The sequence below is a fragment of the Lolium perenne genome, chromosome 5 (genome assembly GCF_019359855.2).
Source record: "Lolium perenne isolate Kyuss_39 chromosome 5, Kyuss_2.0, whole genome shotgun sequence".
In the NCBI taxonomy this organism is placed as follows: domain Eukaryota; kingdom Viridiplantae; phylum Streptophyta; class Magnoliopsida; order Poales; family Poaceae; genus Lolium; species Lolium perenne.
The window spans coordinates 167,994,554-168,019,142 of record NC_067248.2 but is presented as its reverse complement, the minus strand read 5'-3'; the positions used below and the strand labels follow the sequence as shown (position 1 = coordinate 168,019,142).

Here is a 24,589-nt window from a genome sequence, read left to right as displayed (position 1 = left end):
ATGTTGATTCGTAAGAGATGTTCATACGTAGATTTTCCGGACATAGATCCGAAGTCATGCGACTTCTGTTTGAACGTACCTGGCTCATCGAAATGGTGTACCATCACCAACCAAAAATTACATTTATCACTAGTTAAGGTATGTCTGAAATCAATATTTAGCGGATCTTTTGATAGAACATGAGCCACATAAACATCTTACCCTGGCACATTGTTACATATGAATGTATATTGTTGTAAAAGTGGCATGTCACTTATGCATGTAAAATGCATACATGGAATTTGTAGTTTATTGTCACATACTTCAATATATTTGCATCATATTGTAGTTATTACCATTGTTCTTAATGCTTTCTGAGATTTTCTAAACAACCCCACTCTCCTTTGGTTCTAACTTTGTATGTGAGAGAACACATTCGTTACTATTTTTGACTTTACATGAGCTACCAGACTCCAAAACGGGCAAGGTTAGAGAGCTTGCTTCGGAATTTTCGAGACGCTTGAAGCCCCACATTCTCGGAAAGAGGGCCTATGGCACAAGCTCCTATTTAGGTCGTGCCACCACCCTTCGTTTGCACCTCGTTGCTCGGATGCCGTCGATTTCACCGTTATCCTCTTCGTCTTGACCTAAAACCTTCTATAGAAAGGGTTCCCGACGCGATATCAGAATATACGGAGGCGAAGATTAAAATCACATAAACAAAAGAGTTTGAAGGCTGCTGCTAGTACGTGGAGATCGGAGGGGGTAATCGCTGCCGGAATCGCCTCTAGTAGGCACCACCCCATCCGACGTGGTCATTATCAACATCTACAGCATATCCCCACTATAATACCTTGGCAAACATGATGTGTGATGCAATCTATTTTTTTTACTTGATCTATTCTATCTCTATGTTTATGTTTGAGTAGTGATTTGTTCATGGCAATTGTGAAATAGTCCGTGTTGTTGGTTGCATACTGACGCATGTAAAATGCATTAATGGAATTTATAGTTTATTGATACATATTCCCACATAATTGCATAATATGTAATGTTATAATCATGTTTTATATGGGAATTTTATATTAATTTTATATAAATTTATGTTATACAAAATTAATTATAAATAACATAGCAATGTGCTAGAGCCAACGGTCGACTCCACAATTATTCTTGCTCTAAAACATACTAGATCCAACAATGGACTCAACAATTATTCTTGCTCTAAAACATACGAGTATGTGGTACTCATGGAGACCAAGCCCATGGTGAAGACATATCTTAAATGAGTAGTACACTATTCGAAAATTAAGAGATTTTAAAATTTTGGAGTTTGCGATGATGTCATATGTTTAAGAAAAAAATACATTTTATCATGAGAAAATGAAAGGGAAGAAAACCACATCACAAATATACAATGAAACAATTCAATTATAACAACTAAAATTATAAATTTCCCTACGATTATACGAGTACAATCGTATGAGTAGACTGTACACATACCGATACAATACAAATACACCTTCCGTACGTGTACGTACACGTACGCTACGCTGAGGCCATCGGGGTCGAGCCCAACCTCCTTCCCCCGACGTCCTTCCCTTCTTCTTCTTCTTCTTCCTCCCCTTCCCTCCCTTTCACCTCCTTTCAAACCCTAGAAACCAAAACCCTAACCCTAGCCCCCCTCCACCGTCCCCGCCTCCCCACCGCCCCTCCAGGCTCCCGCGCCCGCGCCCCCCCGCGCCCGCTCCCGCCGCCACTCGGCGCTCGCGGACCTAGGGTTTGCGCGTCCGCGAGCCCGACCCCCCGGCGAGGGTGTGCGTGGTTTGCGACCAGGGGGCGGGCGGTGGAGATGAGATAAGGCCGCGCGGCGGTGGTGGTGGCGGCCATGAGCAGGCTCTCGTTCAGGCCGCGGCCTCTCGACATCCACAAGAAGCTCCCAATTCTCAAGTCGGCGCGGGACTTCGAGGACGATGACCCCACGGCTGCCGCGGTCACTGCGGCGAGGGTAGGGGTCCTGCTGCGGCATTCCGGGTCCGACCTCACTGCCGCTGCTACTGCCACTGACGGCGAGGTAATTATTTAATCAACTGTCATGTCACTAACTGATAACGTTTGAGTCGTGGCTGCAATTCTACGAACGGTCACTGTTTCGTACGAGTTTGCTTGCTATGTATAGGTTATTAATTGTCAGATATTGCTCATGTCAGTCCAATTAGCAGGTTGAATTCAACTGTATTGCATAACTGCATAGGTTTTTTTTTCCTGAATATTTAGTTTTTCTTTCCAACAAAGGTAAGCCCGAGAACTTCTACGCATTTTTTTGGTGTGTTCTGATGTTCGACGGAATGATTTGCAGGGAAATCCAACTCCCAGCAAGAAGAATGCTCAGGAAATACCAACGCCGCAGTTTGATGATGTGGAATCCTATGAAAGGGATTACACTCGTACCTTTGCACAACCATCATGTTATATACGAGGAAGAGGAGGTTTATTTCTTATTTCTCCTCTGGAAATTCCCTTTTTCACATTGCCAATAATTTTGTTTGTTTATGGAATGTTTCTAATAATGACTACCCGTTGCAGCAAGGGCCGATATCGGTGAATTTGTTGAGTATGACCTCGACAATGAAGATGAAGAATGGCTTGAAGACTTCAACAATGAGCGGAAAAATCTCAACCCTGAAAAGTAAGAAAACGCTCAAGATTTGCGCTTTGTTGAGTTCAGAATCCTCTTTAGAGTCATATTTCCAGTAAAAGAGGTTTTTTCCTTTCGCAGAATTTGGATTGTCTCAGTGACATTCTAATTTGTATAGGATTAGACAACAACATTGACCATTGTATCATTTTGCCCTTATGGGGTGCGCATGTTTTTCTACATTTTAAGTTTTTTTTTTGGCGAAGCTACATTTTAAGTGAAATCGCATATTACAGGTTGGAGGTCCTCTTATTCAAGTTGGAATTTTTGGATCACAAAGCTCGAGAAAGAGCAGGAGCCATAACACCAACTTTCATAGGACCTGTTCCAGTCCTCTTGCAACTTGATGTTGCTATGGAGGTAAAGCAGCATGCTAAATGGAAACTTACACAATGGTCGTAGGATGTTATGCTAAACGGAGAGCAAGGAAATAATACAGTTGATGCACTGACCGTCATTATCAACTCTGAAATAGTGGCTATTCATTTTTTATCGTATTTTATACATTTCATGCCAGTTGAAATAAGATAAAACTTTATCTGAGGACCCCTCTCGCTATCCTTTTTATTAATATGAAATATGACTTGAATTTAGAAAGTTGCTATACATGTTGGACACACTTTCAGAGCCCTAGTAAATTCCATCTGTTCTGCATGTTGCAGACCACTGTAGGCCATCGTGCTGTTGGCAGCAGGGTACTTGGTGGGGAGTAATCCGAGTGGGTTTTGGGTTCTTTATTATGTTGACATCTGTAACCCGAATGGGTATTGATGATGATTATGTTGAATGCCATATATCTTGTCCTTGGTTGGCAAAAATAGATATTACAGTTTCAGTATCCAATTATCCATACATGTCCATCTCTGTTGTCTTACTGTCGGCGCTGAGGGTAAATCTCGCACTGCATCTCTCTAGTTGGCATGAACTTGGCCTAGAATATTATATGGACATGCACAGAATAGCTAAGCTTGTAAGCAATATCGACTTCAATAATAAGTGTTGATTGGTTCATATGGGGGTTGAACTGAATTAACACATTACTTTTGTTGTGAGAGGGTGAGCGTAATTTACTAGTGCAAACTTGACTCACATCCCAACATCTCATAGTTCAGGGTCCAATGGGCTAGAGAGACAAAGGTCATACTGCTATGCTATGATTGTCAAATGGTATTAGTTTAGACATTGCATACACGTTTTCTATGTCTTGCTTCATATCGATTAATATATCCTTCAGAATTGACCCCGATTGCTCACATATGATGTTAATTTAAAAGGATTTCAAGCTTTACTGTTAAATATCGATTAAGTTAACGGGGCATATGCACATAAAATCTGTTTTTTTTGTTATTAATTGCAGATTATATGATTTAGGATTTTGTCTTTTCAAGATACCTGGAAAGAGACATGTTTTCCTTTTCATTAGTTTTGTTGTCTTTTTATTATATTTATATCTTACAGATTGTTTTTCTTACCAAGTGCTTCTCTGTACAGGCTTTGCAATATTTATCTGTTCGGTATGCCGTTTTCCAAGCTGTATATAACTTTTGGAAAGCTAAGGTATTCTCCATTGTCAGAATACAGCACATTGTCTTCTTCAGTATACGACTCCAAGCATAATCTTACCTTCTAAATGCTGTAGCATAGCTCGATCTCATTGCCTGTCATACCTAATTTTCTCATAGTTTATTTGTTTTGCATGTTCGGAAATTTCTTGTTCTACTGGATATAGATACTTCTCAATCTTACAGAAAATGATATTGAGCTTAGTTATGTTTGCTGCATTACTTATGTTTACTGCTTTTTTTTATCAGAGGGAACGGTGGCAAAAGCCTATTCTGCGGCGTTTGCAGGTTAGCTAACTTTATTTAATGTCTTTGACTGTGACACTACGGTGTTATGTTCCTCTAGGTGTCGGTAGATGTTCTTCTTGGATGCTGTTTCTACCGAATGCTATGATATATCCAGGATGCCAGAAGTGAAATGTTCCTTTCTTCTGTGTGTGTTGGCTACCACAGGAAGTTCTGACTGCTGCTAGATCATGTCACCAGACGAGGCAGTGATCATGTTAGAACTATTTCAATGACTGTATAGGTGATTGCTAAGAGAGTTAACACATGTTAAATTAAATACTTGACTGCAAACCATCTGGAGATCCTCAAATATTGGTTTTTCTTAGTGCAGTAGCATGTTCCTATTGTTGAAAATAAGATAAGTTTGTTAAGATGTCAGGACCCAACATGATTAGTTCATTAATTTTGTACTGCATCCATACACTCCCAAAATGAAGCCCTACATCAAACTTAGGGAAAATAGGGCTATAGGCTTGCTTAATGAACTTGTAACTCCAGAAAAAATGTTGTATAGTTTTCTTGTTCAAAATGAAAACTGCATTGGGTGCCCCCCTGCCATTTGCGTTTAATGGAATTCTCCCTTCTGAGAATAACCCCTGACAAAGAAACCAAATGATAACTTGGTTTCAAGCAGTAATTGAAGTCACCATCACCATTTTGATCTGAAATGAACCCATGCCGAATACATCGAGGGCACAGAAAAAAACCCTTTGGTATGCAAATCCATCTAAACGAGCCCTGATCCTTATACTGTTGCACCTATGTCACCTTGAGGACAGTGGCATTCCAATAACAAAAGGTGGCCTATGAGCGACAAGTCAAAGTCCATATTTGGATTGGCCGCCACAAGAACAGCAGTCACCGTAGCATGTTTAGACGTACGATGTTAAATAACCTTGGTATATGAAGCAGAAAAAACATGCATCCTAGCCATTCATCTTCCCAAAAGACGGACAGATTCCCCATTTCCAACGCGAACCAAGCCATATTGAAGGGAGATTTCTTCGACTCGCATAAGGCCGTTTAAGGCCCAAAGCCATGTTCATGAGACCTACACATTGTGATCGGACAGGGTCTGTGTTGGAGGATGAGGGTGAATGGGTTGGGGTGGAGCACCTTTTTGTGCTCATCCCACTGATCAGTTGGAGGAATGATATGAAAAGGGCTAGCCAACGTTTTTTGTATTCTTTTATCACGTCCATCCAACCAAATAGAAAATCAAGCTGGATGGCCCCAATCCATCCACCTTTGTTCCTCCAACCAAACGAATCCACAGGAGTTTAACTAGGTTTGCTTAAAAAGGCTTTAAAGGCTCATCTAATAAGTGCCAATTAGGTATCATAAGTAAATGGATCCTGCTTAATCATTAGACTTGTAAGCTTCCAACCCAACAAGTGTGCTTGATAGCAAAGGTTTAGTCAAGGCTAGTTTCGTCAGGAGAATTGTTAAGATGTCCTAATATGGCTCTGTTTCATTACTATTGACAAATTTACTTTTGGTTTTTTGAAGCCTCCTCCGCCGGTGAATGATACAAACCCATATAATGTATTCAGACCAAGAGAAAAGGCCCATCGTCTTCATACAAGAAGGGTGAGTGGCTTTAGGCCAGACTTACTTTGAATGTACTGGAGAAACTTTTTCTTGAATAATGCCTGCCTGCAATCATATTTCTCTTGCGTATACGTAATGTTTGCTTCCTTATCCAGATGCAAAGACGGGAAAATAATATCCAGTCATTTGAAAAACTTCGCCTGGTAAGTTTAATTTACTATTTTGTTCATACTGCATTTCTTATTCCTGTACATCTTAGTTAATACAATTGAATTGGAATTTCGTTTATATAACTAATGAGATATATATTTGCTGTTTGTGAACTGAAAGCTCCACTGCTTTAACGATCAACTGGTTATTCTTTTGCATGATGCTGTTCTGCATCAGTATGCCAAAGAAACTGCTAATTCAGTAATTGTACTTTAACTACGGAGGAACTTTGTATGAGTTAGATGTTTTCACTTGGTAGAAGCATTGCGTCTAATTACACTGTCCAAACTATAATTTTATGAAATGCCATTATGTGTTTCCCTTCCATGAACCAAAGTGCTACCTCTGTTCCAATGAATAAGGCTTATGTTTTTTTTTTCCGAAAAGGCAAGCTAAACTTTTAGAAAAATCTATCAACGAATATGATATTCTATAGATATCATATGAAAATAAATTTCATGATATATCTAATTATATTGATTTTGTATTTTGCATGTTAATATTTTTTTGTAAAAAACTTGGTGAAACTTTAGATGGTTTGACTTTTCAAAAATAATACAAGCCTTATTCATTGGAATGGAGGTAGTACTAATTATCTCTTCATCACCATTTCTCATTTCAATGTACAATTTTAAAAGTGCTGATCTAATTATTTCTTTTGTCGCCTTATTCCACTGAAGTATAATTATCTAGCTGTAGCTTTCTGAAGTATTGCGTTACAACTTTTTTTTGCTGTGTTCTGTTTCATTGTTTTTTTCTGCTTACTAATCTAGCTTGAAATTTATTAGGTACGACGCAACTTGGACCAAGCAAAGGCATTAATGGGGGCTCTGATTAAGGTAGTTTCATGCATGAACTAAAATCTTACAGTGGTTCTTCAGCATCACCAAATTTAACTTCTAATTATAATATATATGTGTTGTAGAGGGAAGAGACAAAGCGGGAGTTCATGGAATGCGAAGTCAACCTTCAGCGCATTCAGATGCAATATAAGGTACATAAGAATCATCTTGCATTTTTCAGTCTAGAAGTCACCTTCATTAGTTTGTATAACTTTTCAATAAGAAACACAACGTAGAAATCCAAATAAGAGCACACCACTTGCATCACATGGTTGTGGTGAATGGGTGTAAATAATTACATTGCCACTGTGATGGAACCAAATACCACTTGCACCTATGTACCTGTGTGATGTTATTCTGCACATTATGTAGAAGATAATGCTGGCCAAATTGAATAGATATTTCTACCTGGTATTATGGTGCACTTTCATTCAACAAAATGTTTATCATTAACTGATCTTATGACCCAGTTTGTTTGATGCTCTGGTCTGTTACCTTGCTTCAGATTGGTTTGATTCTTGTCAGCCTCCTAATTTACTATTGTTTCCCTTTTCTCATTCAGCATGAGGCCCAGCTTGTTGATGATGGGACTGCATTGTCAGGGTTCCAGCAAGTCTCTAGCAGATATGGGTCAAGTGATGATGATTATGCGGATTCGGATGACACCACAACTGAACAGCCATATTATCGGCCACCTGTTCTCCATCCCCGGTACTCTGATAACAAGCTATCAGTAATCCCTACATTGCGTATAAAGCGTGAGCGGGAACTGAAAAGGAGACCTCAGAATAATGGCTGGGCATTTAAAAGGGTACTCTTATCTTCCTGTCACCGCCTCTTTTCTCTTACCAGCCATGAGAGTTGAGCAAAAATTGGTAGCAAGCAGTTCTTTGCTGCTACTTACTGGCACCTCCAAAAGCAACAAGATAGTTTTTAGACGGATGATTTAGAATACTATTTAGAAGCTAGAAGTAGAACTTGGAAATAAATATGGTTTCATCCAGTAACCAGTGAGAAACATTTTTTTAATCATTTATAGCAAGTTCTAGCTTTTATAATTTTTTTGGACAATGAGCTTTAGTGATCTATTATCGTTAGTCTCTTTCCAGAGTGCGATGTTGAATTATCTATTAACCCCAGTCACTTACATTTATGGATCTGTAAAGGAACAAATTGTTCTTACCATTTTTCTGTCAAGTCTATTTACCAGTTTCTGGATTGCAGGATCCTGAGGAACCAGTATTGTTATTCACAAGACCACTGGATCCTGGGAAGTTGGTGGCAGCGGGTATCAAGTTGCCACCAGATCCTCCCATTGAGAATGGTGACACCATGCCACCATTTCGGTGCCGAGGTAGAATTGGACGAGGCGGACGAATCATCTTTGATCGATGGAACCCTCTTGCCCGAACACCAACATCAGTTGGCCAGGAAACCTCCAATTATGTACCATATGGTCGTAGGCCACCCTCACCGGAAGGTTGAAGCAATTATTCATCTGCACTTACAACTTATTTGACCGATGCAGCTAGTGTGAAGCGCTCGAGCAATTGTTTCTGCCAAGGTGCCAAATTGGCCCTTGGACTACATTCTCGTGGCTGAGTTATGAGCTCTGTGGATCTGATGGGAAGGTCAGAAAGTTCATGGAAAAGCTGCATACTCTGTGAAAACTGGGAGGTTTGACCTGTCTTGCAGCTTACATTTCATCTTGAGATCCATCTCGGTCATCTTTCGCAGCTGTTGTAAAATTGTTACAGTGTAGGTGAAGGGGTAGAGCATTTTTGTCTAATGTTGGCATGTAGGGTCAGTATGTAGTGCGTTGCTCTCTTATTGATTATTCATTTGGAGAAGCGGCGATCCTTCTCATTGCTAAATTAACCTTCTGCATAATCTTTTGACACTTCGGTGCATTGTATTAACCAATGTGCACGTGTGTGTATATACTGAAATCCTATGTCCATGGGCATGTGATGGCAAATGTCATTAGGTTAGGTAGAAGTAGAACATGGATATAGGTGAAAAATATTGTTGCTGGATCTGTCATTAAAGTGTTTGTATCTGCTCTACTTCTCTAATAGCTGTTCCAAAATTTCTTCTTACATAGGATGAAATATTACAAGCCAACCTGTTCTTCTGCAGAAGGCATGTTTTTTTTCCTATTTCACCTTGATTGTGTATGATGGCGATTGAAATTATATTCTTCAGCATAAATCCAGATCTGAGAGAATAAACAGTGAAAGCCACACATTTCATACACCATTTAGCTGAAAATCTGTTTCAAGTTGCAAGAGAAAATTTGCCCTAGAAGTTATTGTTTTGATATTCTATATGAAATACTGGAAGTGGGTGAATACATGCCTGGTGAGTAGTCTTTGTGCTGACAAACTGTGCAACTCTTGTCCAGTATTGAACCTGCACAAATCATTAGCCCCAAATGGCCAAAAATGGACGGTGAGTTTTGTGTTGGCCACTCAAAGCTGAAAGCCATAAAAATATATACCATAAGCTGAAAGCACATAAAGTATATACCATTCCAGTATAAAATGTGCACTTCAGAAAGGTAAAATTGCATCTAAATCTCTGCAAACCGCTGTTAATGTGAATTTGAGTTATCGAGTGTCTGCATCATTTTTGCTGTACATGCCTATGGCAATCTTGAAGTTGACAATTTCCCTGATGCTCCAGCGTTCTTGCGGAGGCCGTGCAGTGATGCACAGCTCCATGCTACGCTTCGTCTGCACTTTCTTCCTTGTTGACATGCGATGAGTGTTGTTTCCCCATTGTTGCACCTTGATTATTGCGAGCACAATCACAATGTTAGTTTGAAGGCATAGACACTAGTCAATTGGTGGTTGCAGTGGAGAGCAGAAATGAAAGAGTTGTGTCACAGAAAAGGGTTCTGTTACCAAGAATAAACAATCGAAGCATCACAAGTTGCCCGTAAAGGTCGATAGATGTTTTTTTGCATGATGTCGTATGTAGTATGTTACTCACTTCATTCCAATGAATAAGCCCTACATGCTTTTCAAGATTTGTCTTTGACCAAGAATTAATCCATTTATGTAGATATAAGTATTTAATATATAATTGGTATCATTAGAAAGTATTTTCAATACGAATCTAACAATATCAATTATGTATATATAACAGAGATATTTTTTGCTTAACTTTTTTGGTCAAATTTTGTCTCGAGACGCATATAAGACTAATTCATAGGAGCGGAGGTAGTATCTGATAATTTCATACCAAACTGGCTGTTGTTGCCCTTTTAGTTGGATATAAAAAAAGCATCTCTCCATCCCACCTCCTCTACCAACCAAGTACAACACCTCTTCATTTCTTCCTTTTCCCTTTCTGAACTCACTCTGCCACCTGGTGAGAGGGGCAGACAATCAGCACAATTGAGAAGTGAAGTGGCTGGGGCCTGCCACCGGAAATAGAGCAACAAAATAGTAAAGAAATAACTAACGAATTAGTTACCAACCTGTGCCAGAACCAGTAAGAGGGTAGCGACTAATTGTCTCACAACTAGGCTTGGAGCTGCCATGACGTCAAACATTCACCTCTCAAACCTCCTTGTGTATTGCGAATGCCGCGATAATAGGTTTGTTTTCGACAGATGGAGATTGATTCATGAACATCTCCTTAACAAAGTGGCTATCACTCTTGCGGTGTGGGAGAAGAGATTGAAAAGAGAGAGCCGAGAAGAGCCATATCCTAGAATGCTAGAAGAGGGGGAGAGGAGTGGTTTATATAGATTAGAAATATAGCCGTTGGAAAAATAGCCGTTGAAAAAGTAGCCGTTTGAAATACAATCGTTGAGAATTAGAGCTGTTATAAATGGTAGTTAGGGCGGAGCTAGGGGTGCCAGCTGGGGCCATGCCCCCCTATGCTGGAAACTGTGCTAAAAAGATCCACCAAAATATTTGTGAATTGCTCCCTAAATTTTTGAATATTTGCCTATCTGGCCCTCTCCAAGTAACATTCCTGGCTTCGTCCCTGATGGTAGTTATACATTATTAAAATATACCCGAGAGAATATTGAGGATACAATTTAGACTATCTACCGAAGATGGAAATATATAGAGAATGATACCTTTTAGACCATAATCTATAGGATATTTCCGATGAGATATATACTAGTATATGCTAAAGATGCCTTAGTTTGACATCTCGACAAATTTGTAACACATAAATGGTACTATGAAAAATGGAAAACTGTGAAGTATACACATGCAAATTATTTTACACATTCTGAAGCGATCAACGCTAACAATTTTTTAGTTCTGTTTGCAAATTAAGGCTTCACGAGAATATAGATTGTATAGAAACCAAGTGGACAATCCTATATGAAAAGATACAAGAAAGCAAGTAAACAAGATACAACTAGTAAATGATAGAAGTAACGACAATGAAGACACAAGGAAACATAAGGTTAATTCCCGTAGTTCCTTTCTTTTGAGGCGAGTGCGCATACATTGGACGGTTGGAGAGGTGTGGCACCACAAAGGTCTCACCCTCTTCTCCCGTGAACAAACCACAAAGGTTAGTCCACACTTTATTATGAGGTGACCTGAAAGTCAGAAACCAAAACCTTTACGACAATGTTGGGCAGTCTACACAACTGAATTGGAGGTTCCCAATGTGACCAAGAAGCTTTTACACCACAATGATTGAGCTTCTAGGATGACCTCTTCCGTCTAGGGTTACCAAGAAACCCAAGAGTAACAAGTTCCACAATAAAATGATGGGCCAAACCAATTTCCTATAGTGAGATTATAAATCTAGGTCTCCTCCCTCAATTCCCGAAAGGACATCAAGACTTAGAGAGTGGATTTGCTCTTCAAATGGGTAGGTGAGCAAGCGTTAGTGGCTAGAGAGAGAGACGTACTAGAAATTTAGGTCAACATTCATGAGAGAGAGAGAGAGGGAGGGGCAACCTCCTCTTGGGGAAGAATTGTCGCTTTATAGGTTCCCACAATTTCTAGCCGTTGCTGCCTTGGGAGACCAGAATCTCCGGCGTTAGTGAGGGCCGAACATTCTAACTTTGGCCGTAATATCTGGTGCAGGAGATGCCGGATTCCGCCTTGGGCCGGAGATATACAATCTCCAGTCCAAATCTACGGGCGACCAGTCTAGCCAATTCGATTTGCACAATATGATGAAATTATGATGTAATTTAACCTTTTACAATTAAAGTGTTCGTTAAACAAGTACTTAATAGGTTATATCAGTAGAATAGTACCTCCATATCGGTGGGTTGCCCCTATGCGTATCCCTAGGTAATTAATTTGATCAACATAATACAAGTTATACCACGAAGGTCTAAGAGCATCTCCACCGGCGGCCCCTAAATAGTCGCCGGCAGAGGCGCCGACACTTCCGTATCGGGGACGCTGGCACTGCTTACTCTATTTGGGGGAGCTGTTCCCACACCGGCGGCCCCAAACCGGTGGCCCCGATAGATGTTTTGAATTAAAATCACAAATAAAAGCATAGAAAATTGAATAAAGAGAAGAAACATTCCACAAACTAATACTCCGTACATAATTGGGAACATGGTTTACACGAAGATATAATTTGGAACATGGTTTTCCACAAACTAATACATAGTTTAAACCATGGTTGACACAAATATAAAACATTGAAAAATAACGAAACCTAACTAGTGTTGGCTCGCAGGTTTCTTGTGTTAGCTGCCAAGAAAGAACACTCTCAGGCACTCCCAATCACCCAAACTGGAAAATCCAGTTGGTGACGGAGCCCATGTTGGTTCTTTCGAGGAAGAGCATCCAAAAACATGCGTGCCTATTTTCACTGCGAAGAAACAACACTCAGTCGTCGTCCTCCTCGGCGCTGTCGCCGTGGTAGTGCCAACGGCAGCGTGTCTCGTCGAACACCTTGTTGTCTACGCACGCTTCTATTCATGTAGACAGTGTTGAGCCTCCAAGAGCAGAGGTTTGTAGAACAGCAGCAAGTTTCCCTTAAGTGAATCACCCAAGGTTTATCGAACTCAGGGAGGTAGAGGTCAGAGATATCCCTCTCAAGCAACCCTGCAATTAAGATACAAGAAGTCTCTTGTGTCCCCAACACACCTAGTACACTTGTCAGATGTATAGGTGCACTAGTTCGGCGAAGAGATATTAAAACGCAGGTGGTATAGATGAATATGAGTGGTAATAACAATCTGAAATAATTATGACAGCAAGTAAACATGTAGCAGAACTTGTTGGAAACGGTGCCAGAAAATAGCTTGCTGGCGTGGGAGGCAATTCTCTGTGGTGTAACTTTTCTATTCAGAAACAAGGCCTAGGGATCATACTTTCACTAGTGCACACTCTCAACATTGATCACATAATAAATAACTTCTCTTCCTTTGTGCTACATACACTCTTTTGTTGGATAACAAACACCATTCATTATGTAGGGCTACAAGAGCTCCCTCAAGCCGGAGTTAACAAGCGCCACAACATTCGGTGTTCATATTTAAGTAACCTCTTGAGCATAATAGACCGTTGCAATTTAGACCCAGTACTAACATAGCATACACACTGTCACCTTTAAGCTATGAAAGGGGGGCGAATTTTTTTTAAATAATACGAATTTTTTATATAATTTCAGGAATAGCGCGCGATTTCAAAAAATTCCAAAAGTGTGACCCAGTCGGTTAGCTACTGACCGATCGGTCAGTAGCCGGCCGATTACAAGTCGGCTGCTCAGCCCCTGAGAGGCCCAAAAGTAATTGGTCGATAGCTGACCAATTGGTCAGCTACTGACCAATTGGTCAGCTACTGACCAATTGGCCAGCCACCCCTACATGGATTTAGTTTACGTTTATTACGAGGGATATCTGCTGGCACTTCTCCCCATTATTTTCCCGCCATATCTTCTCCCGCTCCCGTTCACACCGCCGTATTTCCCTCCCGCCAAATTTATCCCGCCACCCTTCCCGCCACTTCTTCCCGCCACCATCTCCCGCCAAATTTATCCCTCCACCCTTCCCGCCACTTCTTCCCGCCACCATCTCCCGCCAAATTTATCCCGCCACCATCTCCCGCCAAATTTATCCCGCCACCATCTCCAGCTATATTTTTCCGCCACGCTCTCGGATTTTTCCCTATAAAAGCAGGCATCGACACTCATCGCTGCACAAGTGCTTCTATCTCTCTATTTTTTCTGTTGGCTCACCCTTAGCCATCATGAGTGTGCCGTGCTCTGACCAGGAGTTAAGGCCGGTGAAGGCGAAGGCTGCAAGTTTGCCCCCGGGTGTGACTGCGGAGCGGTGTTGGTGCGGCCGTCTTGCTAAGGTTAAGCAGGTGGAGGATTTCTCTGATTCGTTCGGCATGAAATTTTTCATGTGTGCGAGCTATGAGCATGATCCACCCTGTAGTTCAGCTTCGTCGTCCACCAGGCCGCCGGAAAGATGTGAGCGGGAAAAATTAGGCGGGAAAAAGTGGCGGCAGATTTGGGCGGGAATAAATGGCGGGAAGATTGAGCGGGAAAAATTGGGCGGGAAAAATTGGCGGGAAACAAACGAGCCAAAATTTCTGACACAACATTTTTGCGGCAAATTCATTTCACATTAGTACTAAAACTGAAATTAAGATACATTGCAGCTGAATTTAAAATACGGCTTATCACTACAACAGAATTTAAGATACAACGACAAACTATAACTGAAATTAAGATACATAGCCAGTAGGTCACATCACTCTACTTTCTCTGCGTCCACCGTGGCCATTTTCCAGACTTGTCGCCGCGTTCTTCTGCCACTTGCGCCTCAGCAGCTCTTTCCCTTAGTCTCTTTCTCTCCGCTTCACGAGCCTCCTTACGCACATCTTCCTCTGCAAACCTACGTGCAGCCTCATCATCCATCCTCTTCTGATTCACCTCGCGATTACGAGCTTGTTCCGCCCTTAGTTTCCGTATCTGCCTCTCTCGCTCTGCCTTTTCATTTGCACGAACCTTTTCCCTACGCTCCTCCTCAAAGAACGTTGCCCACGCACGCCGGTGTTTCTCCTCAACCTCCTGGCGCGCCCAATCTGGCTGCTCCGTGTCTATCCAGTGAAACCATTTGCATAGGGGCGGGGGAGACTGCAACACAAATAGTAACATTAAATCACATTCATAAATAAATTTATGCCTACATAAAATTATGTCGAAACATACCGGCGGCCTGGTGGACGACGAAGCTGAACTACGGGGTGAATCATGCTCATAGCTCGCACACATAAAAAATTTCATGCCGAACTGGTCGGAGAAATCCTCCACCTGCTTAACCTTAGCAAGACGGCCGCACCAACACCGCTCCGCAGTCACACCCGGGGGCAAACTTGCAGCCTTCGCCTTCACCGGCCTAAACTCCTGGTCAGAGCACGACACACTCATGACGGCTAAGGGTGAGCCAACAGAAAAAAAAGAGAGATAGTAGCACTTCTGCTGCTATGAGTGTCGATGCCTGCTTTTATAGGAAAAAATCCGAGAGCGTGGCGGGAAAATATAGTGGGAGATGGTGCCGGGAAGGAATGGCGGGAAGAAGTGGCGGGAAGGGTGGCGACAAGGGCGGAAGGGAAACACGGCGGTGTGAACGGGAGAGGGAGAAGATATGGCCAGAAAATAATGGGGGAGAAGTGCCAATAATAAACCTAAAAATCCATGCAGTGGTCGGTCGGTAGTTGACCAATTGGTCGGTAGCTGACCAATTGGTCAGCTATCGACCAACTACTTCTGCCCTCTGACAAGCAGCAGCAGCCGACTGCCAGTCGGACTACTAGTGACCGATCGGTCAGCTATTGACCGACCGGGTCACACTTTTGGAATTTTTTGAAATCGCGCGCTATTCCTGGAATTAAATAAAAAATTCGTATTATTTAAAAAAAATTCGCTGAAAGGGGGAATAGATCACATCAATACTATCATAGTAATAGTTAACTCCATAATCTACAAGAGATCACAATCATAACCTATGCCAAGTACTACATGATGCACACACCGTCACCTTTACATCATGAAGGAGGAATAGACTACTTTAATAACATCACTAGAGTAGCACATAGATTAATAGTGATACAAAGATCATCATATGGATCTCAATCATGTAAGGCAGCTCATGAGATCATTGTATTGAGGTACATGAGAGAGATTAACCATATAGCTACCGGTAGAGCCCTTAGCCTCGAGGGAGAACTACTCCCTCCTCATCATAGGAGACAGCAGCGGCGATGAAGATGGCGGTGATGTCGATGGAGATGCCTTCCGGGGGCAATTCCACGTCCCGGCGGCGTGCCGGAACAGAGACTTCTGTCCCCCGAACTTGGCTTCGCGATGGCGGCGGCTGCGTAACTTTTCTCGTCCCGTGGCTTATTCCTTTAGGGTTTTCGCGACGGAGGCTTTATATAGGCGGAAGGGCGGAGTCGGAAGAGTCCTGGTGGAGCCACACCATAGGGGGGCGCCCCCCCCCCCCCCTTGGCCGCGCCGCCTTGTGGGGTGGGGCCCCCCTGGCTCCCCTCTGGCCCCTCTTCGGTGCTCTGGAAGCTTCCGGGAAAAATAAGATACTGGGCGTTGATTTCGTCCAATTCCGAGAATATTTCCTTTGTAGGATTTCTGAAACCAAAAACAGCACAAAACGGGAACTGGCACTTCGGCATCTCGTTAATAGGTTAGTTCCGGAAAATGCATCAAAACGATATAAAGTGTGAACAAAACATGTAGGTATTGTCATAAAACTAGCATGGAACATAAGAAATTATAGATACGTTGGAGACGTATCAAGCATCCCCAAGCTTAGTTCCTACTCGCCCTCGAGTAGGTAAACGATAACAAGGATAATTTCTGAAGTGACATGCTATCATAATCTTGATCAATACTATTGTAAAGCATATGAGATGAATGCAGCGATTCGAAGCAATGGTAAAGACAATGATTAAACAATTGTATCATATAGCAAAGACTTTTCATGAATAGTACTTTCAAGACAAGCATCAATGAGACTTTCATAAGAGTTAACTCATAAAGAAATAAATTCTTAGTAGAAAGCTTTGAAGCAACAAAAAGGAAGATATAAGTTTCAGCGGTTGCTTTCAACTTTAACATGTATATCTCATGAATAATTGTCAACATAAAGCAATATAACAAGTGCAATAGGTAAACATGTAAGAATCAATGCACACAGTTGACACAAGTGTTTGCTTCTAAGATAGAAGGAAGTAGGTAAACTGACTCAACATAAAGTAAAAGAAAGGCCCTTCGCAGAGGGAAGCATAGATTACTATTTTTGTGCTAGAGCTTTTCATTTTGAAAACATAGAAACAATTTTGTCAACGGTAGTAATAATTCGTATGTGTTATGTATAAGACATCCTATAAGTTGCAAGCCTCATGCATAGAATACCAATAGTGCTCGCACCTTGTCCTAATTAGCTTGGATTAACACGGATTATCATTGCATAACATATGTTTCAACCAAGTGTCACAAAGGGGTACCTCTATGCCGCCTGTACAGAGGTCTAAGGAGAAAGTTCGCATTGGATTTCTCGCTTTTGATTATTCTCAACTTAGACATCCATACCGGGACAACATAGAAAACAGATAATGGACTCCTCTTTTAATGCTTAAGCATTCAACAACAGATAATATTCTCATAAGGGATTGAGGATTTGTGTCTAGACTGAAACTTCCACCATGATTCATGGCTTTAGTTAGCGGCCCAATGTTCTTCTCTAACAATATGCATACTCAAACCATTTGATCATGAAAATCGCCCTTACTTCAGACAAGACGAACATGCATAGCAACTCACATGATATTCAACAAAGGTGTAAAAGTTGATGGCGTCCCCAGAAACATGGTTACCGCTCAACAAGCAACTTATAAGAAATAAGATACATAACAACATATTCAATACCACAATAGTTTTTAAGGCTATTTTCCCATGAGCTATGTGTAGGGATTCGTTGCATAGAAAACAAAAATTTTCCTACCGCGAGAACGCAATCCAAGCCAAGATGCAATCTAGAAGACGGGAGCAACGAGGAGATGATCGAGACTCACCCTTGAAGATTTCCAAAGCCTACAAGATGAGGCTCTTGTTGCTGCGGTAGACGATCACTTGCCGCTTGCAAAAGCGCGTAGAAGATCTTGATCACGGTGCCACGATCGGGCAGCACCTCCGTACTCGGTCACACGTTCGGTGTTGATGAAGACGACGTCCTTCTCCCCGTTCCAGCGGGCAGCAGAAGTAGTAGCTCCTCCTTGAATCCGGCAGCATGATGGCGTGGTGGCGGTGGCGATGGAGATCTCCGGCGGAGCTTCGCTAAGCGTTGCGGGAGAGGTGGAGGAGAGGGCGGCGGCTAGGGTTTGGGAGAGGGGGAGGTGGCCGGACACTATGAGGGGTGCGGCCACAATGGCTTTGGTGTGGCCGGTGACAAGGTATTAACTTGTCAATGCCTACGGATTGTAGACTAGGGTTTAGTTAGATGTAGAGGGCAAGTAGATCTCGAAGGTTTCAGCCGAAAAGTACTCGATGAATATAAAACTAGGGTTGTGTTGACAGTAGATTCGATGCTTTCTTTGTCCCTCGACTCCCCCTTATATAGGAGGTGGAGCCGAGGGATTCGTATTGTACAAGTTACAGAGTCCGGGAAGGTTTCTAACTCATCCCGCAAGATTACAAACATCGTCTCCTAATACAACTCTAGCTTTCCTTAATAACAACTTGGGCTTCCGATTCTTCTTATTCTTCGAGTCGTGGACCTTCAGTAAACCCCGGGTATTATCTTCGGCAGGCCCATTGGGGATGCCTATGTCAGTAGCCCCCGAGATTTTGCTTGAATCGCAGAGTCAAGGAAAATCTCCACTGTTAAGATTTACTCTACAACTTTAAACTTCTCTATATTTCTTCATACAAATTTCTATATTGTACAGGGATAATGGTGATTGGGGCTAGTTCATCTGACGGATCAGGTACTAGTTAACTGCTCTAGTGGCAATCCGCAAAAACCTACTTCAAGATCACGTCCCCGGACATGATCTCGGGATACTGGTGTAAACTTCGACAGGTGCCGCTTAAGGTCTTACCATTCTGTCGAGTCCCAGTCATATTTTATCGGGTACCTAACGCGTCCGTTAGGATTTTTCTTCGTATCTGTTGATACGGATAAAAGTAGCAAACCGACGTCAGAGACGGCGCCACGCCACTCAGAACGGATCTGGGGTCTTACCTTCGCAAAGTTTTGCGGCATTTAGAAATTGTTCGCAACTTTGGCGTTCTGAGAATATATTGTCGAGTGCTTATTCGGCTGTTGGAATGGCACATTTTATTGAGTCAACTGATGACTTATATTGCTCTCCCGATGGGAGTATATGTAGAGTTACTTTAACTCAAAATATACTCTCTTGTTCTTCTATCTTTTTTTTTAATTTCATCGGGCACGCGAACAGCGTTCCCGATGGGAGTAGCCCCCGAGGCTACAGCCAAGGACTTGTGCTTGGGTGTAGGCTCCACACTTTATGCCGCTATATTTTCTTTTTCTTCCGAAATTTTCAAATTTCTCGGGTGCGCGAACAGCGCTCCCGATGGGAGTAGCCCCCGAGGCTATGAGCAAATATTTTGTATTTGATCATAGGCTCATACCATTTCGATTTTGTCTTTCTCGAACTTTTCATTTTTTCCAAAGTAGCCCCCGAGCATTTGGGCAAAAACTTGTATTTGATCAAAGGCTCCCGAAATAATCAATAATCTTTTGCTGTCGAAATTTTTGTCATGCGTCTTTGTCGAAAATTTCTCTTGTCAAGGTGACATCATTGCTTACGATAGCCACGATTACTGTATCGGGAATATGCGAGAACCGCTTCTCTCTCTGCCTTGTGGGTCCAATTTTCCTATCCAATTGACACGTCGTGCAAGTGGGGGACACACGTCCTCCGCTTTTTCTGGCACTCATACTATATCACCTGTCCGTTCACTTCTCAGTAAAAATCCATTTTTACCCCTTGTCCACGTGTTTGCCATCTGCACCATAATTTTTCCATCCAACGGTTGCGTCGACTCGCCGCACCACTACATAAAGCCATCGTCTTCCTCCTTCAGCACTTTCACTCGCGCCGCATCTCTACTCCTCCTCTGCACATCCTCTATTGCTTCCCTTGCTTCAAGCACTCAACCACTCTCACACCCTTCGCCGCCAAGTCCATTAATGCTGCCACGCATTCATTTGACTAGGCATAGCACGCCGGAGTCGAAGATGATGACAACAGATCTGGGAAGCGCCGAGTGGGAGAGATCCAAGATCTCTGCCCAAGACATCAACTTGCTGAGGAAGATGGGATTCAACAAGAAGGAGGACTCGCTCCAATTCCCCAAGGAGGAGAGCTACCCGAGGCCTCCAATCGACTATCGGGTTAGTTTCGTTGACCACCTCATCCGAGGTCTTTCTCCTCCAATCCACGAGTTTCTCCGTGGTCTCCTTTTTGTCTATGGGCTTCAGTTACATCATCTGACGCCCAATTCCATCCTCCACATCTCGATTTTTATCACACTATGTGAGTGCTTCCTCGGGGTCCAACCCAATTGGGCTCTGTGGAAGCGCATCTTTTGCATCCGCCGTAATGGCTCTCACAACGTCACCTATAACATTGGCGGCGTTGTTATCTGTGTTCGTTCTGATGTCGAATATTTCAACGTCAAATTTCCCGACTCCGTCCAAGGTTGGCGGAAGAAGTGGCTGTACATCCATGAAGAAAGCTCTAATCCAGTGGAGGAAAACATTGCCCCTTTTGACGGAGAAACCAAAATCCTTCGCGCCGTTCTTGGGATGCTGAAGCTACTGATGCTGAGAAGTTGGCGACAGAGGCGTTGATGACTCGCATCCACGAGCTACAAAACACCCGCGGCAAGGAACTTTCGGGTATTGAGATTACCGCTTATTTCCTTAGGACTAGAGTGCAGCCTCTTCAAGCTCGCAAAAACCCCTTCTGGAAGTACGCTGGTGAAAAAGATGTCGATAGGCTCTCAAAAGATCTTCCTTTGAAGGATTTTGAAAAGCTTATCCGCAAAATCTCATCGCTCAACAAGAAGGATTCAGTTCCAAGTTCTTGCCGTATTGCGCCATATAGTAGCGCCAATTCCCTTCCCGAGGTAATTTTTCCCTTTTAATTGCTATATTGCCTCCTCGAGTTTATTATTTGTCGACTACTATCTTGTTAACGCCTTTTTGTCGACGTTCTTTTTTTTTCTCAGGAACACCCTGTCCTTGTTTCTCTTCCTCCTCTTCCTGAAGGTGGAGAAGTTGAGGACCGTACCGTTGTCGACGATGACAACCAAAGCACCTCGCGCCCTGCCACTGAAATCGCGGGTTCTCACAAATCCGCGGCTTCCGCTGAGTCAGAAACCACTGCCTCGACACACTCTCTTCCTCACGCTTCTCCAAGGATGAAGAGGAAAAGGGATGAAGTCAAAGATTCCGGCACCTCCAAAGCCGAAGAAGCTGAGTCTTCAGATAAGAAGGCAGCTTTCAATCCATATACTGATGCCCTCGTCAACTCGTAAATTACTTCTTACTCTTTACTTTTTTCTTTGACGTTTCTTGTCTATCTTGCTTCTTATAGTGCCACCATTTTTATTGTAGTGATGACGAGGAAGAGGAACAACCTACTGACGCGGCTGCTCGAACGAGTACGTCGCGTACTTTAGTTGTGTCCGAAACTCAGCGTGATGGGGAGGAAACTTCGCCTCCTCAACAAAACGTCGAGCATTCGACTCCACCTGCGAGCCCCCGTGCCTCTTCGCCAAAGAGGGCAAGGGTCGAGCCATACAAGGAAACCATCATATTCTCTGGTGACTCTTCGACACCTTCATTAGATGATGTAAGTGTTTCAATCTTCTCTTTTTTGCTCACGTGCCGAGCCTTTCAGTGTTTTTATCTCTGCTTTGTTTCTTACGATATGCTGTCGACTCCAAACTAGCTATATTGACTTATTTTTCTTTTGGTCCTCCTTTCAGCCTTTAATGAAGGAATTTATCCGTCTTGGTACCCAATTCGTCGGGTATCGTGATCATAGCACGAAACTGGAAGGTACTATCTTCATCCATCTCCTTTGTTGCATTCACTCCACTATTTTTGTCATAACATTTAATTGTCGCGTATTTTGTCAGGACAACTTGCGGAAGCCAATAAGCGTGCTAACGCTCTTGCTGCTAAGTTAGAGCAGAGCGAAAAAGCTCGCAAAAAGGCTGAATCACATGCTGCCGCCGTCGAAGATCTTCGTAAGAGACTTCATGACGCGGAAACTTCTTTGAGTGAAAATATAACCGAGCAATCTGCTCGAGAGACAGAGATCCTCAGTCGCCTGGAATCGCAGTGTCGACATTTTGTTAGTAAGTATTTTGATCCCCTCTGTTTCTCTCGAGTTACTTCACATTTTCCAAACATTTTATTTACGAGCTATCCTTTGTTTTGTCTTCAGGGAGAACTCATCAAGACTATGAGGTGGATGGTCCTGTAGGCGACGAGCTGCTCGACGCGCTGACTCTTCTTGAAATTCATGGGGATGAAGCACGCGAAGGCCTTGCTGATGCTGAAGCAGGTCTGTCGAAGCTTTTCCCCTATTTCTTTCCGAAGAAAGAGGAGCCCAATACCTTCGTCGCTCTTGCCAAGTCGTTCAATGTGCCAGAAGATCTTGGGCTTAAACTTCGCCAAGAGGGCCTGAAGATTGGTGTTGAGGGCACCATTGCGCTTATTGCGGATAGCCAACAAAACGTCGACTGGACCAAAGTTGGCGACATAAAGGAAATGGAGACGAAAAAGTGGCAATCTCTGATTAAAGCTGCCAAGCCTCCCTCCAAACCAATTCTTTCCTTCCTTGGTGTGAAACCAACACCTGCTCCAAGTGCATCCAAGCCGGAGGTCAAGTAGACCATCCTGTCCTCTTGTTTTTAGTTCTATCTTTTGATGATGTCGCCTTAGTAGTTTCGGCGACAACTGCTTCAGTAGTCCAGTAGTGACCTTTCTTTTGTAATAGCAATGTACATACTTTGAGATTTAATGGAAATCTATGCTTGCTGGATGATTGATGTCTGATGTCTACGCCCCCTCCTTTTCCTGTAGACAGTGTTGGGCCTCCAAGAGCAGAGGTTTGTAGAACAGCAGCAAGTTTCCCTTAAGTGGATCACCCAAGGTTTATCGAACTCAGGGAGGAAGAGGTCAAAGATATCCCTCTCATGCAACCCTGCAACCACAAAGCAAGAAGTCTCTTGTGTCCCCAACACACCTAATAGGTGCACTAGTTCGGCGAAGAGATAGTGAAATACAGGTGGTATGAATAAGTATGAGCAGTAGCAACGGTGCCAGAAAATAGCTTGCTGGCGTGTAGTTGATGGTGGTAGTATTGCAGCAGTATTTAGGAACAAGGCCTAGGGATTAGACTTTCACTAGTGGACACTCTCAACATTGATCACATAACAGAATAGATAAATGCACACTCTACACTCTTGTTGGATGATGAACACATTGCGTAGGATTACACGAACCCTCAATGTCGGAGTTAACAAGCTCCACAATTCAATGTTCATATTTAAGTAACCTTAGAGTGCATGAAAGATCAATTCGACTAAACCAAGTACTAACATAGCATGCACACTGTCACCTTCATGCTTATGTAGGAGGAATAGTACACATCAATACTATCATAGCAATAGTTAACTTCATATTCTACAAGAGATCATGATCATAGCATAAACCAAGTACTAACACGGATGCACATACTGTCACCATTACATCGTGCAGGAGGAATAAAACTACTTTAATAACATTGCTAGAGTAGCACATAGATAAATTGTGATACAAAATACATTGCAATCATAAAGAGATATAAATAAGCACCTCACTATGCCATTCATCAGTGAATAAGTATTCTGTGAAATATAGCCTAAGAGACCCACACGGTGCACACACTGTCACCTTTACACACGTGGGACAAGGAGTCTCCGGAGATCACATAAGTAAAATTCACTTGACTAGCATAACGACATCTAGATTACAAGCATCATCATATGAATCTCAATCATGTAAGGCAGCTCATGAGATTATTGTATTGAAGTACATAGGAGAGAGATGAACCACATAGCTACCGGTACAGCCCCGAGCCTCGATGGAGAACTACTCCCTCCTCATGGGAGCAGCAGCGGTGATGAAGATGGCGGTGGAGATGGCAGCGGTGTCGATGGAGAAGCCTTCCGGGGGCACTTCCCCGTTTCGGCAGCGTGCCGGAACAGAGACTCTGTCCCCGGATCTTGGCTTCGCGATGGCGGCGGCTCTGGAAGGTTTCTGTGGGTTTCGTCGAACGCATCAGGGTTTTCGCGACGGAGGCTTTAAATAGGCGAAGAGGCGGCGCAGGAGGGTCGAAGGGGTGCCCACACCATAGGGTGGCGCGGGCCCCCCCTGGCCGCGCCGGCCTAGGGTTTGG

At 42.8% G+C, this 24,589-nt stretch overlaps 2 protein-coding genes across 2 annotated transcripts; one reads left to right on the top strand and one right to left on the bottom strand.

Moving 5' to 3' along the window:
• The first annotated feature begins 1,566 nt into the window (after positions 1-1,566).
• Positions 1,567-9,205, top strand: LOC127300560 (uncharacterized). Its single transcript, XM_051330692.2, has 12 exons — positions 1,567-2,053; positions 2,339-2,468; positions 2,566-2,668; positions 2,914-3,037; positions 4,169-4,234; positions 4,489-4,527; positions 6,037-6,117; positions 6,234-6,281; positions 7,077-7,127; positions 7,214-7,282; positions 7,693-7,941; positions 8,355-9,205. The coding sequence occupies exons 1-12, from the start codon at positions 1,868-1,870 to the stop codon at positions 8,613-8,615; spliced, it is 1,407 nt and encodes a 468-aa protein (XP_051186652.1). The 5' UTR covers positions 1,567-1,867; the 3' UTR covers positions 8,616-9,205.
• A 5,432-nt stretch (positions 9,206-14,637) lies between these two features.
• On the bottom strand, positions 14,638-15,765 carry LOC127304925 (uncharacterized). Its single transcript, XM_051335469.2, has 2 exons — positions 15,300-15,765; positions 14,638-15,224 (listed from the first exon to the last, which is right to left on the bottom strand). Exons 1-2 carry the CDS (start codon positions 15,516-15,518, stop codon positions 14,844-14,846), a joined length of 600 nt encoding a protein of 199 aa, XP_051191429.2. The 5' UTR covers positions 15,519-15,765; the 3' UTR covers positions 14,638-14,843.
• Between the last annotated feature and the right edge of the window lie 8,824 nt (positions 15,766-24,589).